Here is a 16,886-nt window from a genome sequence, read left to right as displayed (position 1 = left end):
TAGGAGAAATTATCAACGGTCTCAAAGTTGTATTCTCCTATCTTTATTCTTCCCGTTTGACCAGTGCGGTTTAATGTTGTTGGTTAGTTGGTTTTTGGTACTAACGTTGCCACCATATACTTTGTCTTGCCTTCATTGATGTGCAGCCCAAGATCTCATGCCGATTGCCGCCTGCTCGATCTGGATGAAGGCAGTTTATATGTCTCGCGTGGTTCTTCCCATGATGTCGATATCGTCAGCATAGGCCAGTAGTTGGGTGAACTTAAAGAAGATCGTACCTCTTGCATTTACCTCAGCATCACGGATCACTTTCTCGAGGGCCAGGTAAAAGAGGACGCATGATACGGCATCCCCTTGTCTTAGACCGTTGGTGATGTAGAATGGTCTTGAGAGTGATCCTGCTGCGTTTATCTACCCTCGCACATTGGCCAGGTTCAGCTTACTCAGTCTTATCAATTTTGTCGGGATACCGAATTCTCTCATGGCCGTGTACATTTTACCCTGGCTATGCTATCATAGGCGGCTTCGAAATCGATGAATAGATGGTGCAACTGTTGTCCATATTCCTACAGTTTTACCGCACAGAGAAAATCTGATCTGTTACTGATTTGCCTGGAGTGAAACCTCTTTGGTATGGGCCAATGATGTTCTGGGCGTATGGGGTCTAGTAAGGTAGAGGAGAATATTCAGCAACGTGATACCTCTATAATTGCTGCACTGTGTGATATCTCCCTTTTTATGTATGAGACAGATAATGCCTCGTTGCCAATCGTTAGGCATTGATTCGCTGTCCCATACCTTGAGCACAAGTTGATGAACCACTTGGTGTAACTGGTCGCCTCCATATTTAACCAATTCGGCTGTAATTCCATTGGCTCCTAGCGACTTATGATTTTTTAGCCGATGAATTGCACGGACTGTTTCTCCTAAACTTGGTGGTGGCAGTATTTGTCCGTCGTCTTCAGTTGGCGGGACCTCCAACTCGCCGATGTTCTGGTTGCTGAGTAGCTCATCAAAGTACTCAACCCATCGCTCCAATATGCCCATTCTGTCGGAAATCAGATTTCCCTCTTTGTCTCGGCAGGATGAGCATCGAGGTGTATAAGGCTTCATCCTGCTGACTTGTTGGTAAAAATTCCGCACTTGGTGCGGTTGCTCCCTGTACTTTTCTAGTTCATAGACTTGTTGGTTCTCCCAGGCTTCCTTTTTCCGTCTGTGAAGTCGCTTCTCCGTTCGACGGAGTTCGTGATAAGTCTCTGCGCGTGCCCGCGTTCTTTGAGAATGCAACATTACTCGGTATGCGGCATTCTTCCGTTCCGTTGCTAGCTTACATTCATCGTCAAACCAGCCGTTCCGACTCCTTTTGCGGCTGGGGCTAAGTATGTTTGTGGCCGTATCCATGATAACGTTCTTCAGGTGATTGTGAAGATAATTTGTTGATGCTTCATCTCCATCCATTTCCCTCTTATAGGTGTCGCGGAGGGTTGTGTTGTGGATGGCTTTAGTGTTCAATCTCACCTGATTATCAGAGGAGATTCCAGGTGGTATTGTTATTCGAGCTTGGAGCACCATGCCAACGAGATAGTGATCCGAGTCTATATTGGCCTCCCTATATGTTCTGACATTCATCAAGGCTGAGAAGTGGCGGCGTTCGATCAACACGTGGTAAATTTGGTTGAAAGTGGTCCCATCTGGAGAGGCCCACGTATGTTTATGGACCGCTTTCCGCGCAAACCAGGTACTTCCAACAACCATTTCGTGTGACCCTGCTAATTGAATAGTCCGCAGTCCGTTATCATTAGTTTTTTCGTGTAAGTTATGGGAGCCAACGTATCGCCTGAATACGGGCTCCTTTCCTACTTGGCTGTTAAAATCCCCAAGTATGATTTTGATATCATATCTGGGACAGGCTTCGAGGGTTCGTTCTACTACGTCGTAGAAGGTATCCTTCTCCGACTCTGCAGTCTCCTCTGTAGGGGCGTGAACGTTAATAAGGCTTATATTTCTAAACTTGCCTCGCAAGCGCAGAGTGCATAGCCGTTCGCTTATGTTTTCAAAGACGATAACAGCAGGTTTCATTTTTTAGCTGACTAAGAAACCTACTCCGAGCACATGGTTTACTGGATGACCGCTATAATATATGGTGTAGTGGCTCTTCTCCAGGAAACCGGTCCCTGTCAATCGCATCTCTTGTAACGCTGTTATATCAGCCCTATATTGGGACAGGGTATCGGCTAGCTGCTTATCAGCTTCATCTCTGTGCAGGGAGCGCACGTTCCACGAGAAAATGCGCAAATCGTTATTCCGTTGTCGTTGCCGGATCCGTCGTTTTAAAATCCGTCCTGTCCGAGGCTCCTGTTGTGGCTTCGTAACAAGTTGTTTTCCGTGTAGGATTGTCAACCCTACCCAACCCCCAACCTGGAGGACCAGTTGGTACAATTTGTCCCGTTTTTAGACGCGGGAGACTCGCCTTCATCCTTCACCGTCTGCAGCTTTTCATTCAGAAAGAGCTCCCAGCGGTCACCACGTGGAGGTGGATATAGGTTTTGGTAGTAGAGCTGTTGGTGTTGGTTCAGCAGGCATTTCCCAGATTTTATGCTCCATCGTGGGTGCCAATCCACGTTTCGCCCTGGGACCTATACTACCCTTTGACCTCCTACTACTAACTACTCGGTAACCGGGTTTAACGTGGTGATTTCCCCACTAACTTATAGCGCTTAATAAAGCCCCGCCCCCACTCCCCTCCTTATCTTCAGTCAGAGTCTTATAGCATTGATGGTCTCACTAGCATGCACATTCAGATTATTTCGCGATAACAACCACAATTAATTTTTCCTCAAAACCCATTATTGTGGAGTTCTTCGACCCAGGTAGGATGGAATAACGGATGACGTATTTTCCACGTCGGTAAAATTTAGAAATGCTCTTTCGAAGATATAGCTCCCGATCAGCTTTGGCAGCTAGGAGCGCCCCTTCTAGTCAATGAACTCTCAATTCACGCCCTGTTGGACGAATTGAACGCCGCTCATTCGAAACAGTTGGGAGACTCATCCAATTCGAGCTGAAGTTAATAATTCTTATAACTACGACGTTCCGCGATGAACCTGTATCACGTGGTAATTTAATTCACCGTATTTTCGTTCGACCCAGTTCTCATTAAACGGGGTCAGTGTAAACGTCGAGCGGTCTTTTTCGGAATGATACCACCTTTGTTGTCATCCTCTGTACAGTTCCGTCCTAGTGGCTTTTTTAACGCCTTCGGTTACTTCGGACGGATTTGCCTTCTTCTGCTGATAGAGACATTACGCCTCGTTTGCTATAAGGATCATTTCTGCGATGACTTGTTGCTGTCCTAATTGTCGAACTCACCTTCTTCGATGCACACTATTTTTCACTGGCAGGTGCTGTGTTGAGAAGCTCCTCCAGTAACCGGCCTGTAACTATGCTTTGGCCACCATATAGTCTATGCTGGTCCCAAGCCCAGGTAAAGGAGGAGGGTTTGAGGCAACGTACTCTGTACTATCCTCAGTAAAACAAAAATAAAATGCTGAGATCAGGGAAAGAGATAAATAGAGTATAGTTGGAGTTATTCTACTATGCTAAATCCTACCTGATCTCTCTTGGTGACAGGCCCCGCGACAGGTCGACCAAGAAAATGCATAGAATGTCGTTACAAACATGATGATCGGATTAAGTCACAGGCCTCGGAGAAATGCTAGGGCGTCCACCTCAGTCGACGCGGCAGGACGGGCCCCGGTCCTGTCGAGAAATGGGCAAGGGTTCTTGACGCATGGACGGCGTCAGGACGTAAGCAAGTTAGTCCACACACAACGAACAAAACAAATACGTGTCTGCACGCTAAATGTTGGTGCCCTAACTGGAAAGACCGAGGAACTCGCAAGAGCCCTTCGGAAAAGGTGCATTGACATCTGCGCTCTGCAAGAAACCCGATGGTCTGGTTCCAAAAGCTGCGACATTGAACGCGAACGCGGTAAAAATGGCTACAAACTTCTTTATTTTGGTAGCCCACACACTCAATATGGTGTTGGCATTGCCATCTCAGAGGGTTTCCGTGATGCCATTAAAGAAGTCGAACGATTTGATGATCGGCTGATGAAGCTCACCATTATATCAGCTGATCGCACTATTCACTTCTTCACCGCGTATGCACCACAGACAGGCCGACCTGATGCCGAGAAAGATGCCTTCTGGCAACTTCTCGATGAAAAGACTTGTCACGTGCCTGCTGACGATTACATAATCATTGCCGGCGACCTTAATGGTCATGTGGGTGAAAAGGCAGACGGTAACAGATGCCATGGGGGAAAGGGATTCGGAGCGCGCAACGAAGGTGGCGAGCGTATAATCGATTTTGCGGACACCCATGACCTTGTACTTATGAATACATGGTTCATCAAACGATTGTCTCATCTTCCCACATTTTATAGTGGGAACAATAAAACGCAAATCGGCTATATTCTCATAAGACGCCAACATTTTACCACTGTCACTGATTGCAAAGTCGTTCCCTATGAGACCATCGCACCTCAACATCGGCCGTTGATTGCTGTCCTGCGAATTAAGCCACCGATAAAACGGCGTGAGGAACGCACTGGCCCGCCGCGCATTAAATGGTGGCGATTTGGTGAGAAGAACGAAGAAACGGTCTCACTCATACGATTGCCAACCATTACGAATGTGGAAGAATCATGGAACCAAATGAAAGACACGATCCACAAAGCGGCCTCTGCAACCCTCGGGGTCACCAAGCCGGGTAAGCGGTACATCAACCGAGATACTTGGCTTTGGAATGATGATGTTGAAATGAAGGTCCGTGAAAAGAAACGCCTCTACCACAAATTCCTCGACGATAAAACGCCTGCTAATTGGCAAATTTATAAGAATGCCAACCGGGAAGCAAAGAAAGCGGTCGCTGTCACCCGAGCGAACCATTTCAAAAATCTTTACGATAAACTGGACACTCGGGATGGCGAGAGAGATCTGTACCGACTTGCTAAAAGCCGTGATGAACGCACACAGGATATCGAACACTTCTGTTGTGTTAATGACAAGAACGGTACTTTGCTTACTGATCGTCGAGCCGCGACGGATAGATGGCGAGAATACTTCGAGCAGATTTCAACTGAAGAATTTGCTCATCCTCCACTTCCACAATCATTGCCGACATTTGGAGCAGTTCCACCAGTCAGCGCAACTGAAGTCGAGGAGGCAATAAAACAAATGAAATCGGGGAAAGCAACAGGACCTGACGATATCGCATCTGAGCTCTGGAAAGCGAAGAGCTGGGACCCAACACCGTGGCTGAGTGAATTCTTTAACCGGGTTATTCAGGAAGGAAGAACACCATCTGACTGGCAAGAAAGTACCACTGTTCCAATATGGAAAAAGAAAGGTAGTCCAGCAGAATGTTCAAATTACCGTCCGATACGGTTACTTTCCCATACCATGAAGATTTTTGAACGCATTCTTGACAACCGTATTCGCGAAATCGTTGAAAAAACCGTGAATCAAGCCGGATTTGTCAAGAACTGCGGAACTACTGACGCAATACACGTTGCGCGGTTACTCATGGAGAAACACCGTGAGAAGCATCGCCCTCTTTACATTGCCTTTCTGGATCTAGAGAAAGCGTTTGACCGTGTACCACACGAACTCATCTGGTATGCTTTACGACAACACTTCGTGCCAGAAGAACTCGTGCGCTGGGTTCAATTGCTCTACCACGATCCGAAAAGTAAAGTTCGAAGTATGGCGGGTGTATCAAAACCGCTTCGTATCTCTGTTGGAGTTCATCAAGGAAGTGCCCTCTCACCACTCCTCTTTGTCCTTGTTATGGACACCGTCACACGGGATATCCAACGTCCAGCGCCCTACACACTGCTTTATGCAGATGATGTTTTCCTAGCATCTGATAGCAAAAATGATCTCGAGCAACTTGTTCAAAAATGGAATGATCGCCTCATGCAACACGGTCTCAGATTGAATTTAAACAAAACTGAATTTTTGACGACCGATCCCCATGAAACAGGCACAATCACTGTCAACGGCAGTGATCTGCCCAGATCTGAGCGATTTAAATACCTCGGGTCAACGCTATCAGCCAATGGAGAGCTGCGTTATGAAATTGCTTCACGCATTAACGCAACCTGGATGAAGTGGCGTTCCACAACTGGTGTCCTTTGTGATCGACGTATCAACGAACGTCTCAAATCTAAAATTTACCGCAATGTTGTCCGTCCAGTCGCTCTCTATGGTTCTGAGTGTTGGCCGACCATAAAAGACAATGAACGGCGTCTCGCGGTAATGGAGACGAAGATGCTACGTTGGACTAGTGGCGTCACACGTTTAGATCACATCCGAAATGAGGATATCCGCGATCGTTATGGGGTTGCACCGATCGTGGAAAAGTTGCGAGAGAGGCGTCTTCGATGGTATGGTCACGCAATTCGTGCAAACGAGAATTCACTTGCAAAGATTGGTCTGAACATCGAAGTCGATGGTAAACGACCAAAAGGCAGACCTAAGCAACGGTGGCTTGATACGCTGGATGGGGACTTGAAAGCCTCGAGATTGCATCCAGATCAGGCATTCGATAGAGCCAAATGGCGAAACCGATCACGACGAGCCGACCCCGCTTGTGAACGGGACAAAGGCTGAAGAAAAAGAAGAAGATAGTCTAATTGCCATTGACGCTAAACATAGATCATCACCCTCGTCTTTTGTTGCAATATGTTCGATATTATCGCCTCTTATGCGAACATATCATATCACATCAAATAATTTTACAGAACAACCTGTCGACCAGGATACGCTCTTCATCGCATAAGAAAATGAAGGTTATTTGGTAGCCAAGTTGAGCATAGCAAACTATTGGTTAAATTTCCACAACTCTTCTTTTTTATAAAATCCTTTTTGTTTGATGATTGAATGGTATTGAGCTTATACATCTGCATCAATTTTAAGGAATCACCAAGCGGATGGAGGACTCAAGACTACTCAATCATCAAACAAAAAAGTTTTTATTTAGGCTTAGGCCAGCTAATGCCGAGGATATTTTGCACGATATAATTCATACTCATGTCGAGCTTTCAAATTTACATATTCGGAGCCAACAACTGTGGTCACTTTTGGTCACACTACTCTCCGGAGCAGGGGGGAGGCAACTTCTGGAGGGTTACCCTTGGCCTGACGGCAAAACTATTAGAAATCTTTTTCTGAGATGGGTGTACGCATCGGCACTTTTTTAAGGCTTTTCTTCCTTTCCGGTTGTACAAAAGCCAGCGTTGCTCCTCTCGCGAACTTAGCTACTATTTTCAATAGCTCTGTTTTCTTCAGTATGTGTTTTTTCTTCGCTACCACGTGCAGTTACACAGTTAATAGCTCCATCCGTATTGTTAATCATCTGGAGTAGAAGTAATGAAAACTTGTTGTTTCTTTTCCGTTGGTGTAGGTATTTTATTCTTGCAAATACCGATATTTCGGGAACCACTTGTTCCCTTCATCAGTGCAAACAAGTTGTTTGCACTTGCAAGAATAAAATACCTACACCAACGGAAAAGAAACAAGTTTTCATTACTTCTATTAATTAACCGTTGGAAACACCGCATAATTTCACTCTGATCTGGAGTAGATTGTTCCTGTCCTTTATACGTTTGCAAATTTACCAGTTCAACTATCTTCCTACGAAGCAAGTCCCAATCTTCCACTATGCACCCCATTAGCACCATTTTTTCCTGCACTGCTCCCTGTTTAAATGTTTTCTCGGAGATCTTCAGACTTTTCACTATTCCGCATTGACGGATTGGTCGCGGGATTATCGCAGCTATACCACTTTTCTATCAAATGGATTTTCTCTAGAATATTGTACTTGCCTCGCTTACCTCTTTCTCTAGATTAGTCATAGTATAGCGCCAAGTAATCCACCACCGAAGTACCTACCACTATAGGTTACAGCTGATGGGATTATCAGATTAGTAGTAATATTGATTAGCACTTTCTGAAACAGGTTAATTTTGACGTTGGTTCTAAAAGAAGAGAGTAAAAAGTTTAAAAGAGCCAACCTAAGGTAGAACTGAATTCAATCCCTCTAAAGTACCCACCAAAAAATCTGTGTTGATTCTGATAAGAGAAGTTGAAAAAAACCTCATTTTCGCGATCATCGATATTAAGCGTTGTTGAAAGTGATTAGTAATTAGATGGGGCACCACTCGTAAATATGTATGTCATTTTTTTATGAGTTAATTAATTTTAAAATAAATCAGTTACTCGGGAGAAATGTGCACGATTGAAATACTAAATCAAGTCGAATCTTTCTTCCATAAATATATTATATTTTTTGTCTACTTTAATTGTAAACTTGATACTTGATAAATACTGATTAACTTTCGTCGAATATACGCCATTAAATCAACTAAAGTTCACAGATGATTCTGGTGTCTGCAGCCTTGAAAAATAGTACACAATTGCATTTCCAACCGCATCTAAATAGAACTAAATTTTCCCATATAAGCAATCAATAAAACCTTTTATATTTTAAGCGCCTTAACTTAACTTTGTCCCGCGATAGTTTCTGCACACATAACTATCTGAGACTGATTCCTTCAAAGCTCCCAATAATAAATTTAGGTTTTGGTCATTGGGACGCAAGCCATTGTCCAATTCATCTTTTGAAAGGTAATTTTCTCAGCAGATTACCATGTTCTAACTTCCAGTTGAAAAGTTACACCCTAGAATCGAGTTGTCGATGATTTGATTCCCGTATCATAGAAACCATCACTCAGTCGTATTTTACTATAAATAAATATAATCGTCTTAAAAGTATTCATGTAATAAAACTGAACTTGAACAAAAAGAAATTTGTCTGCCATTTGAAAAAGATAAGACAATCCAGTTATCAATTTTTCTGCCTAATTGCTGGTGCTACGGGTCTCTTCTCCGGCATCATGCAATGGTTGATAGCAATTGTCCATTTAACCCCATAAATAATTGAACCTTCCCGCCCATTCCTTGGAGGCAGAGAAAGCTCTTTACTGACTAAAAATCTACGTTCTACCCAGCATAGCAAAGCCATCTTGTTCAGCTCAGCAAACTGGAAAAAAAAACTATCGGAGGCGCTAATGTTATGTAACCAGAAAACTTGATTAGAAAATGTTTAACAGCAAATTAAATAATGGAAAAATATATGTATATAATTATGACTTAATTTAGATTATCTGCAACTTACTTGGAATATTATTAACAATAACAAAACTAACTAAAAATTATTTCATGAAGCAATCATTTTCCTTTTATGCCACAGCCTGACAGGCTTTAAGTTTTTTATAGATGAAGGAAGATATTAAAAAAGCATTGCAATGCAAGGTTGCAGCAGTCTGTGGGTTGTACACCTACTAAACCCACCTCCATTCTCCTTAGGCCACTATCCCTGTGGGACCACCGTGAAATACAACTTTACGGAAAAGAATCTCTTTTAGACTAACAAACCTCTCTTGAAGCTTCTTTTGAATCGCCCCTACCAATCTCCTCCGATTTTAGCATCCTTGACTAAATTGCACGGTAGTCCTACACATTCGTGATATCCCTCAATCCTCTGCTATTCTCCATGAGCCTCTAATAATGAAACTCATTCAACATAACTCAATGCAAACAATTCCGATAAACACCATATCTCGTAAGCGATTGCGACCGGTGTTAATTAACTTTTATTGGCTTTCTCTTGGTCCATTTCTCAATTTTTATTTTTTTGGGAGTAGGGTAGGTGAATGCATTTACGCATAGAGTGTAGGACTCTCGCAACAGTACGCTGTCGTACTACGAATTAAACACCTCCATATCATCAGAGAACTAGCCTGGAATCGTTTAACACATTTGTTCGGGCTAGCCCTCCCGCTCTCCTGGCTTTGGGAACCTTGAAGTTACTTCAAATTAGGGAATCCCTTTCACCAACGGAAGGGGAGGGGAGGGGAGGAAGGGAGTTGTTAGTTCAGGGAACTCCTTGCCATCCGATCCCTCCGCCAGTCGATTTCAATCTTCTTCGCAATAAAAAGAGCCCGAACATAATGCGCCACTCCAGCCGCCAGCGCTCTGCAGCATCTCTCTGACAATGTTGTCTGGAGAGAGCTCCCCTGTGTCTGCATAAAGCTGCTGACGAAAGTCGCCCCACCTCTCACAAGAGAAAAAGGTGTGTTCAGCGTCGTCCGCCACTCCATTGCAGAACACACAATCAGGAGATCGCACCTTCCCAATCCTGTACAGGTAAGACTGAAAACTTCCATGCCCACTTAGAAGTTGGGTTAAGAAGTAATCAATCTCTAAATTGTCAATGAGCCGCGCAGTCCATCTGCCCCTTGGCTCTTTTGCAAAGAGAGTTGCCACTCGGCAAGGCTGCGTTGATGCTCTTCACCGGTAACCACCTTTCTTAAGTGTTCACGCTTACGGCGGTAGATAGCTTTACGCTCCTTGGTAAGGTGGGCAACAGGAATCACTCCCGCGACCACCATCACAGCCGGTTCTGAGACAATACGATAAGTAGATGCCAATCGCAAAGCTCCCCGGCGGTTGCGATGCGCCTCCTCGTCAAAGGCATCAACCCATACCCGACTGTGTTGCTCTCATAAGGAAACGTCTCAGAATTAACAACATTCACCATTGACCAACTAAAGGCCGAGACTCCATTTGAGGCGCAGTCCGCTGATGCTTTGATTTGCTCGAAGAAGCTCAACTTCGAGTTAAGCATTAAACCAAGGTATTTAACCGCTGGTTTTGATTCTATAGTTAATTCACCGATCGATATAGGACGCAGGATCGGGATTCTCTTTCTGGTCAAGATGACTACTTCGGGTTTTTCCTGCGCAAGGCTGAAATCATGAGCAGTCATCCATCCGCTACCCATCACATCAATATGCCACGTCTGCTTTGTGCCTGTTCAACAGTACGTCCGGCAAAAGGTGCAGCAACGTCGCCTGCATAACCGACCAGACGCAAATCTTCGGGCATATCAAGTCTCAGCAGATTAGCAGTCTCAGTAGACTAGTAGGAACCATTCCAGAAGTCTGGCCCTAGGATGGATCCCTGTGCCACTCCCGACGTGATTTCCATCCTCCTCTGACCCCCTAGCGTCTCATAGACCAGGGAGCGGTCATTCAGATAATGGGATGAGTTTTCTAAAGTGCCTAGCATATCTGTCCACCTTACGGAGCTGAAGGCATTTCTGAAGGAGCACTATCATCCACAACCTCCATAACAGCATCCACTGTGGATCTCCCTGGTCTGAACCCGAACTGCCTTGGGGATAAGTCCCCGGCAGCGCGGATGACTTCAGCGAGTCCACTCCTGATGAGCTCCTCGAGCATTTTCCCGGCCATGTCAAGCATACACAGAGGTCGGTATGCAGAGGGGAGCTCCGGGTCTCCTTTTCCATTGCTGATCAGTGCGAGTCTGACCACGTTCCAGCGACAAGAAAAAATGCCCTCCTTCAAGCAAGCATTGAACGCCTTAAACAGCAAATCTGGCTGTTGACGGAACACCAGTTTGTAAACTTCCGCCGGGATGCCATCAGGACCTGGCGTCTTCTCGTTTTTCATAGTGAGAACCGCTTCTTCGAGCTCTCTCATTGTGAAAAGAGGCCAATCCTGAACGCTTTCCGCGGTATTGACTTTAACCCGTACAGGATGCCTGCGAAACAATGCCCGTACAATGCGGTCCATCTAGTTGATACTTAGTATGCACGGCTTCAACAGAGCCCCGATTTTCCGGGTGACAAGCAGTCCCCATGGGTCCTCATTCACGTCGATGACCAGGTTCGGCCAGTCGCGAGCTTGGCTTTTATTTATCGCGCTGCAGAGTCTCCTTTTTACTGATCCATACTCCGCCTTTAAGGCGCATGTCCCTTCGTTGGCGTGTAAATATTGTGCTAAATGGCGAAGCTTATGACACTCCCTCCGTAGATCGGAAATTTCTGCCGTCCACCAGTACATAGAAGGCTGGTCACGCGGCAAGTAGCGTCAACTACTTTGAACGCGATGTACTGGTAATTACTTGCCGAGAAGTCTTCCAGGACTCGCCACCTGACCGAGGCATGCCCCATTCAAGGGCCTTAGCATTAAAATCACCGCCTACCAGGATTTGCTCCTCCGTGCCCCAAACGGCATTCTCCAGAGCTGGCGCCGAAAGCCCGGCACCGTCTCCTTCGGCGTCAGGTAAACGCTAAAAAACGTTATCCCTAAACACCGAATCCAGACAAACCCATTCCCTCGACTGTCGGCAAGAACACGAAGTCGAACGTCGTCCCGAGCCCAGATAGCAGAGGTATCCGATAAGTCGAGATGCCATGAAGCCGGGTCCCTGTTTCTGTATTGCACGCTGATTAGCACTAGATTAGCATTTACCTCCGCAGTACACTGCCGAGCGGTGGCACTCCGGTGCACGTTAATTTATAATCTCCTGTACATCTCCGACATGCTGTCCTCCTGTCCGGTCCCTTGTAAGCTGCCGACGTGTGTCCATAGTCCAGACACCTTTAGCACTTGGTGAGGACTATCCGCATTCGTACTCTGCGTACTCCGCATTCAATTTTGATTCTCCCGCTGTTAATGAGTTTCCTCGCATGTTGCCCGGGGACTTCCAGCGCCGCGAGTTATCGGCTTTGAAAACATATGTGAAAAGCTATGCACTCTGCGCTGGCGAGGCAAATTTAGAAATATAAGCCTCATTAACGTTCACGCCACTACAGAGGAGACATTATCAGTTATGCCTCATTCGCGACGATTTATAACGCGGAAAGACAACATGGAATCGATGGGCTGTTGATCAGTTGGATCCTTCACATGTTAGAGTGGAGAAAGGTTCACATATTGGTCGGACAGAATTCTATTGAGGCAAGGTGTCTTAGCGGTTGCGCGTGGATACCTTACTATGGCTCCTGGAGGGCGCAAAGGTTTTCGCACAAGCATTTGCGGATGATCTAGCCGTAATAATTATCGGCAAGTTTGCGGGCATAGTATGCGACTGCCTGAATGCAACACTGCATGTAATCCACAGCCCTCCATAATGGACTCACGGTGAACGCTGCAACTGGAATAGTTATGTTCATTAGGAACGTCAGGTGGGGCAGCTATACACGCTGCTAGGTGCTGCTAGCTAGTACAAACAGTCAAATATTTAGGAGTACATCTTGACTCCAAGTTAACGTGGAAGCATCATATCCAGGAACAATACCAAAAATCCTGCACTTCATCCGCAATAACCACAATCAACAGAGATCATGGAGATGAAGCATCAGCAAATGACCTTCACAATCACCTGAAGAACGCAAAAAGAGTCGGAATGGCTGGTTTGACGATGAATGTAAGCTAGCAACGGAGCGAAAGAATGCTGCATACCGAATAATGTTGCATTAACAAAGGACGCGGGCACGCGCGGAGACTTATCACGAACTCCGGTGAGCGAAGAAGTGACTTCACAGACGGAAAAGGGAAGCCTGCGAGCAACCGCACCAGGCGCGCAAGTTTTACCAACAAGTCAGTAAGATAAAGCCTTACAAACCTCGATGTTCATCCAGCCGAGACAAAGAGGGAAATCTGATTTCCAACAGAATTCGCATATTAGAGCGATGGATTGAGTACCTTGATGAACTACTGAATAACCAGAACATCGGCGTGTTGGAGGTCCCGCCAACTGAAAAGGACGGACAAATACTGCCACCACCAAGTATAGAAGAAACAGTTCGTGCAATTTATCGGCTTAATCATAAGTTGCCAGGAGCCAATGGAATTACAGCCGAACTGGTTAAATATGGAGGCGACCAATTACACTAAGTGGTTCACCAACTTGTGCTCAAGGTGTGCTGTTGCTGAGTACCATCTATAAGATATTCTTCGCTATCTTGCTAATTCGGATAGCCCCATACGCCCAGAACATCATTGGGCCATACCAAAGAGGCTTCACTCCAGGCGAATCAGCAACAGATCTGATTTTCTCTCTGCGGCAAGCGATGGAAAAACTGTTGGAATATGGACAACAGTTGCACCATCTGTTCATCGACTTTAAAGCCGCCTATGATAGCATAGCCAGGGTAAAACTGTACACGGCCATAAGATAAGACTGACTAAGCTGACCCTGACCAATTTGCAAGGTCAAATAAAAGCAGCAGGATCACTCTCAAGACCATTCGACATCCACAGCGGTCTACGACAATGGGATGCCCTATTATGCGTCCTCTTTAACCCGGCCCTGGTGAAAGTCATCCGTGATGCTGAGGTAAATGCGAGGGGTACAATCCTCTTTAAATCCACCCAACTACTGGCCTATGCTGACGATATAGACATCATGGGAAGAACGACCCGAGACCTACAAACTGCCTTCATCCAGCTCGAGCAAGCGGCAATCGGCATGAGATCTTGGGCTGCACATTAATGAAGGCAAGACAAAGTATATGGTGGCAATGTCAGCACCAAAAACCAACAAACGAACAACATCAAACCGCACTGATCAAACGGGAAGAGTAAACATAGGAGACTACAACTTTGAGACCGTTGATAATTTCTCCTATCTAGGGTCGAAAATCACAACCGATAACAGCTATGACGATAAAATCCGCACACGGTTGTTGGTAGCCAACAGAGCCTATTTCAGCTTACAAAAGCTGTTCCGTTTGAAACGTCTCACCACAGGGTCAGAGCTCTTACTGTACAAGACAATGATCTTGCCAGTCCTCATGTATTCCCCAGAGGCTTGGGTTCTTAATAAGAAAAATTGCGAATTCTTGGCGGCGTTCAAGAGGAGAATCCTTCGAAGAATTTTTGGCCCCCTACATGAGGATGGATGATTCCGTAGCCTACATAATGACGAAATTTATGAGCGATACCATTATCGTCAAGTTGTGGATAAAATCCGGCTCAATAGGTCACGGTGGGCGGGTCACTTAATCCGTATGGATGAAGATGATCCAGCCCGGAAAGTCTACAAGGGCAATATCTATGGTAGAAAAAGAAGACGAGGCAGACCCCGCCTGAGATGAAGCGATGGCGTAGGTCAGGACGCCAGACAGCTTTTAAGGATATTGAATTGGTGGACCTCGGCGCAAAACCGGGATGTCTGGAGTTCTTTATTAAGGTAGGCCTAGACCGGAAACCGGTTGTTGCGCCTTTGATGATGATCATGATACCAAAACCAAAAAGACTCTTTTTAACATTTCAATGCATAAATTTTAGCCTTCCTCACTTTTTCCATTCTCAATTGTCATGAAGCATGCACACTTTTCTCAAACTACAACAGACATTGATGTCTACCGTATTCTAACTATTTTTCCCAATTTTCATCCACAGTTCGCTTCACTCCACGACTCAGGCATTCTAACTATTTGGACGCTAGTCAATCTCGACGACACCAAATGGACTTTTCTGCGACCAAACAAAATCGACAACTCCAAAATGGAATACAACTCACCTTCGGCTCGGTTCAAACTCACCCAAAGTGCAGTCTACAACTTACGTGATTACCTAAGTCAAAAAATGTCACGGCCTAAATCAAGCTTTGATAAAACCAGGTCATATTTCGAGAATGACCTTTTCAGTGATAATGCACTAAAGGAATTACAAGAAACCAACAATAAACCCTCTTCAGATTTGTCAGGACTGAGGTTCACAGGATTCGATGTTGGAATTGAAAGGATATACATTTCCACGAACCGTGATTTTATCATATCATGTACGAAAACCCTGAAACCGGAAAAGTTCAGGAAAATTGTTTTTGAAAATAGTAAAGGTCTTTTCGCAACTGCTCTGAAATTGCTCTGGAGTGAGGAATACCTGATAGTTGGTTTTTCAAATGGATCCGTAGTTGTCTATAATTGCAATCAGCAAAAACCACAGAAATACGAGAATGGTCCATCGGAGGATAATTCCGCGTGCCCAACACCTTTAGGGGAACCCAATAAGACCTATCAAGCGGACACTGGGAAATCTTGTGCCATTCAAAACATAGTTCGAAATGAAAGAACACCTTATGAGGATCGACCTGACAGTTGCATGACCAACACAAGGCCGACTACCGCTTTAGATGGGAGCTCCAAGACTCATGCGAGCAAACTTTTCGATAAACAGGTTCTTCTGGGAGGAACTGTGCTGCGAAAGGATCTTGTTAACACCATAGAAGTCACGAACGATGGAAATAGATTGCTAGCCCTAATGGATGGAAATCTGAGGATTTATGATTTCTCTACGAACTCGGAAGTACACTGCAATACTAGTGAGACGATAGTTGAAATTGGACTGACCAAGGAGACTTTCTGCCGCCAGAATTTAGCTTTGCTCACTAAGGACGAGGACGTGCAAGTTCACATAGTCAAATAGCTAAAGCGCAACTTAGGACTAATAAATTTCGTTAATGATACTTTCTAGTCACTTTATCACTTACTTGAAAATGTTGGCTGACACTCGACCATAAATTTGAAGCAAAGGTCCTTGAAGCTCAACATATTTTCGCGATAACTTATAAAAGGGCGATCTTTGCCTCAAGTTCATGCTCGTGAGCTCTGAGCCTTGAAAAGATTATTATTGTTATATGAAAGCAAAACTAACTCGTATTTTATGACTCAACTTAATAATAAAAGATTGTTAGAAAAAAGCGGCATAAAACGCGATACTTTGTACTTTCATTGAAATCCTGGCGCAAACAATCCAAACTTCAGTATCACTTCGTGCTTCCTAAATTTTTTTCGCATATTCACATCCACATGTCCTCCATTAATTCATTACCTCCTGCAGGTTCGAAAGTAAGCACTAATCGCTCGTACTTGTCGCGTCCTTCCTTCTTTCACATTTTTTTTCCAGGATTTAAGTAGTTACCACCGACTCGTTGTTAACTTG

At 44.9% G+C, this 16,886-nt stretch overlaps 1 protein-coding gene across 1 annotated transcript in view; it reads left to right on the top strand.

Annotated features, from left to right (window-relative positions):
• The window catches only part of LOC119654067 (cytoplasmic dynein 2 intermediate chain 1), an 80,628-nt gene extending 63,970 nt beyond the window's left edge, over nt 1-16,658 (top strand). The window contains exon 3 of the mRNA XM_038059230.1: nt 15,345-16,658. Coding sequence (XP_037915158.1) covers nt 15,345-16,370 — 1,026 coding nt within the window. The 3' untranslated portion in view covers nt 16,371-16,658. The remainder of the gene's footprint in view (nt 1-15,344) is intronic.
• The last annotated feature ends 228 nt before the right edge of the window (nt 16,659-16,886 follow it).

Source organism: Hermetia illucens, chromosome 4 (genome assembly GCF_905115235.1).
Source record: "Hermetia illucens chromosome 4, iHerIll2.2.curated.20191125, whole genome shotgun sequence".
NCBI classification, from domain to species: domain Eukaryota; kingdom Metazoa; phylum Arthropoda; class Insecta; order Diptera; family Stratiomyidae; genus Hermetia; species Hermetia illucens.
The sequence above is the reverse complement of the archived record's forward strand: the minus strand, read 5'-3'. Positions and strand labels throughout refer to the sequence as shown.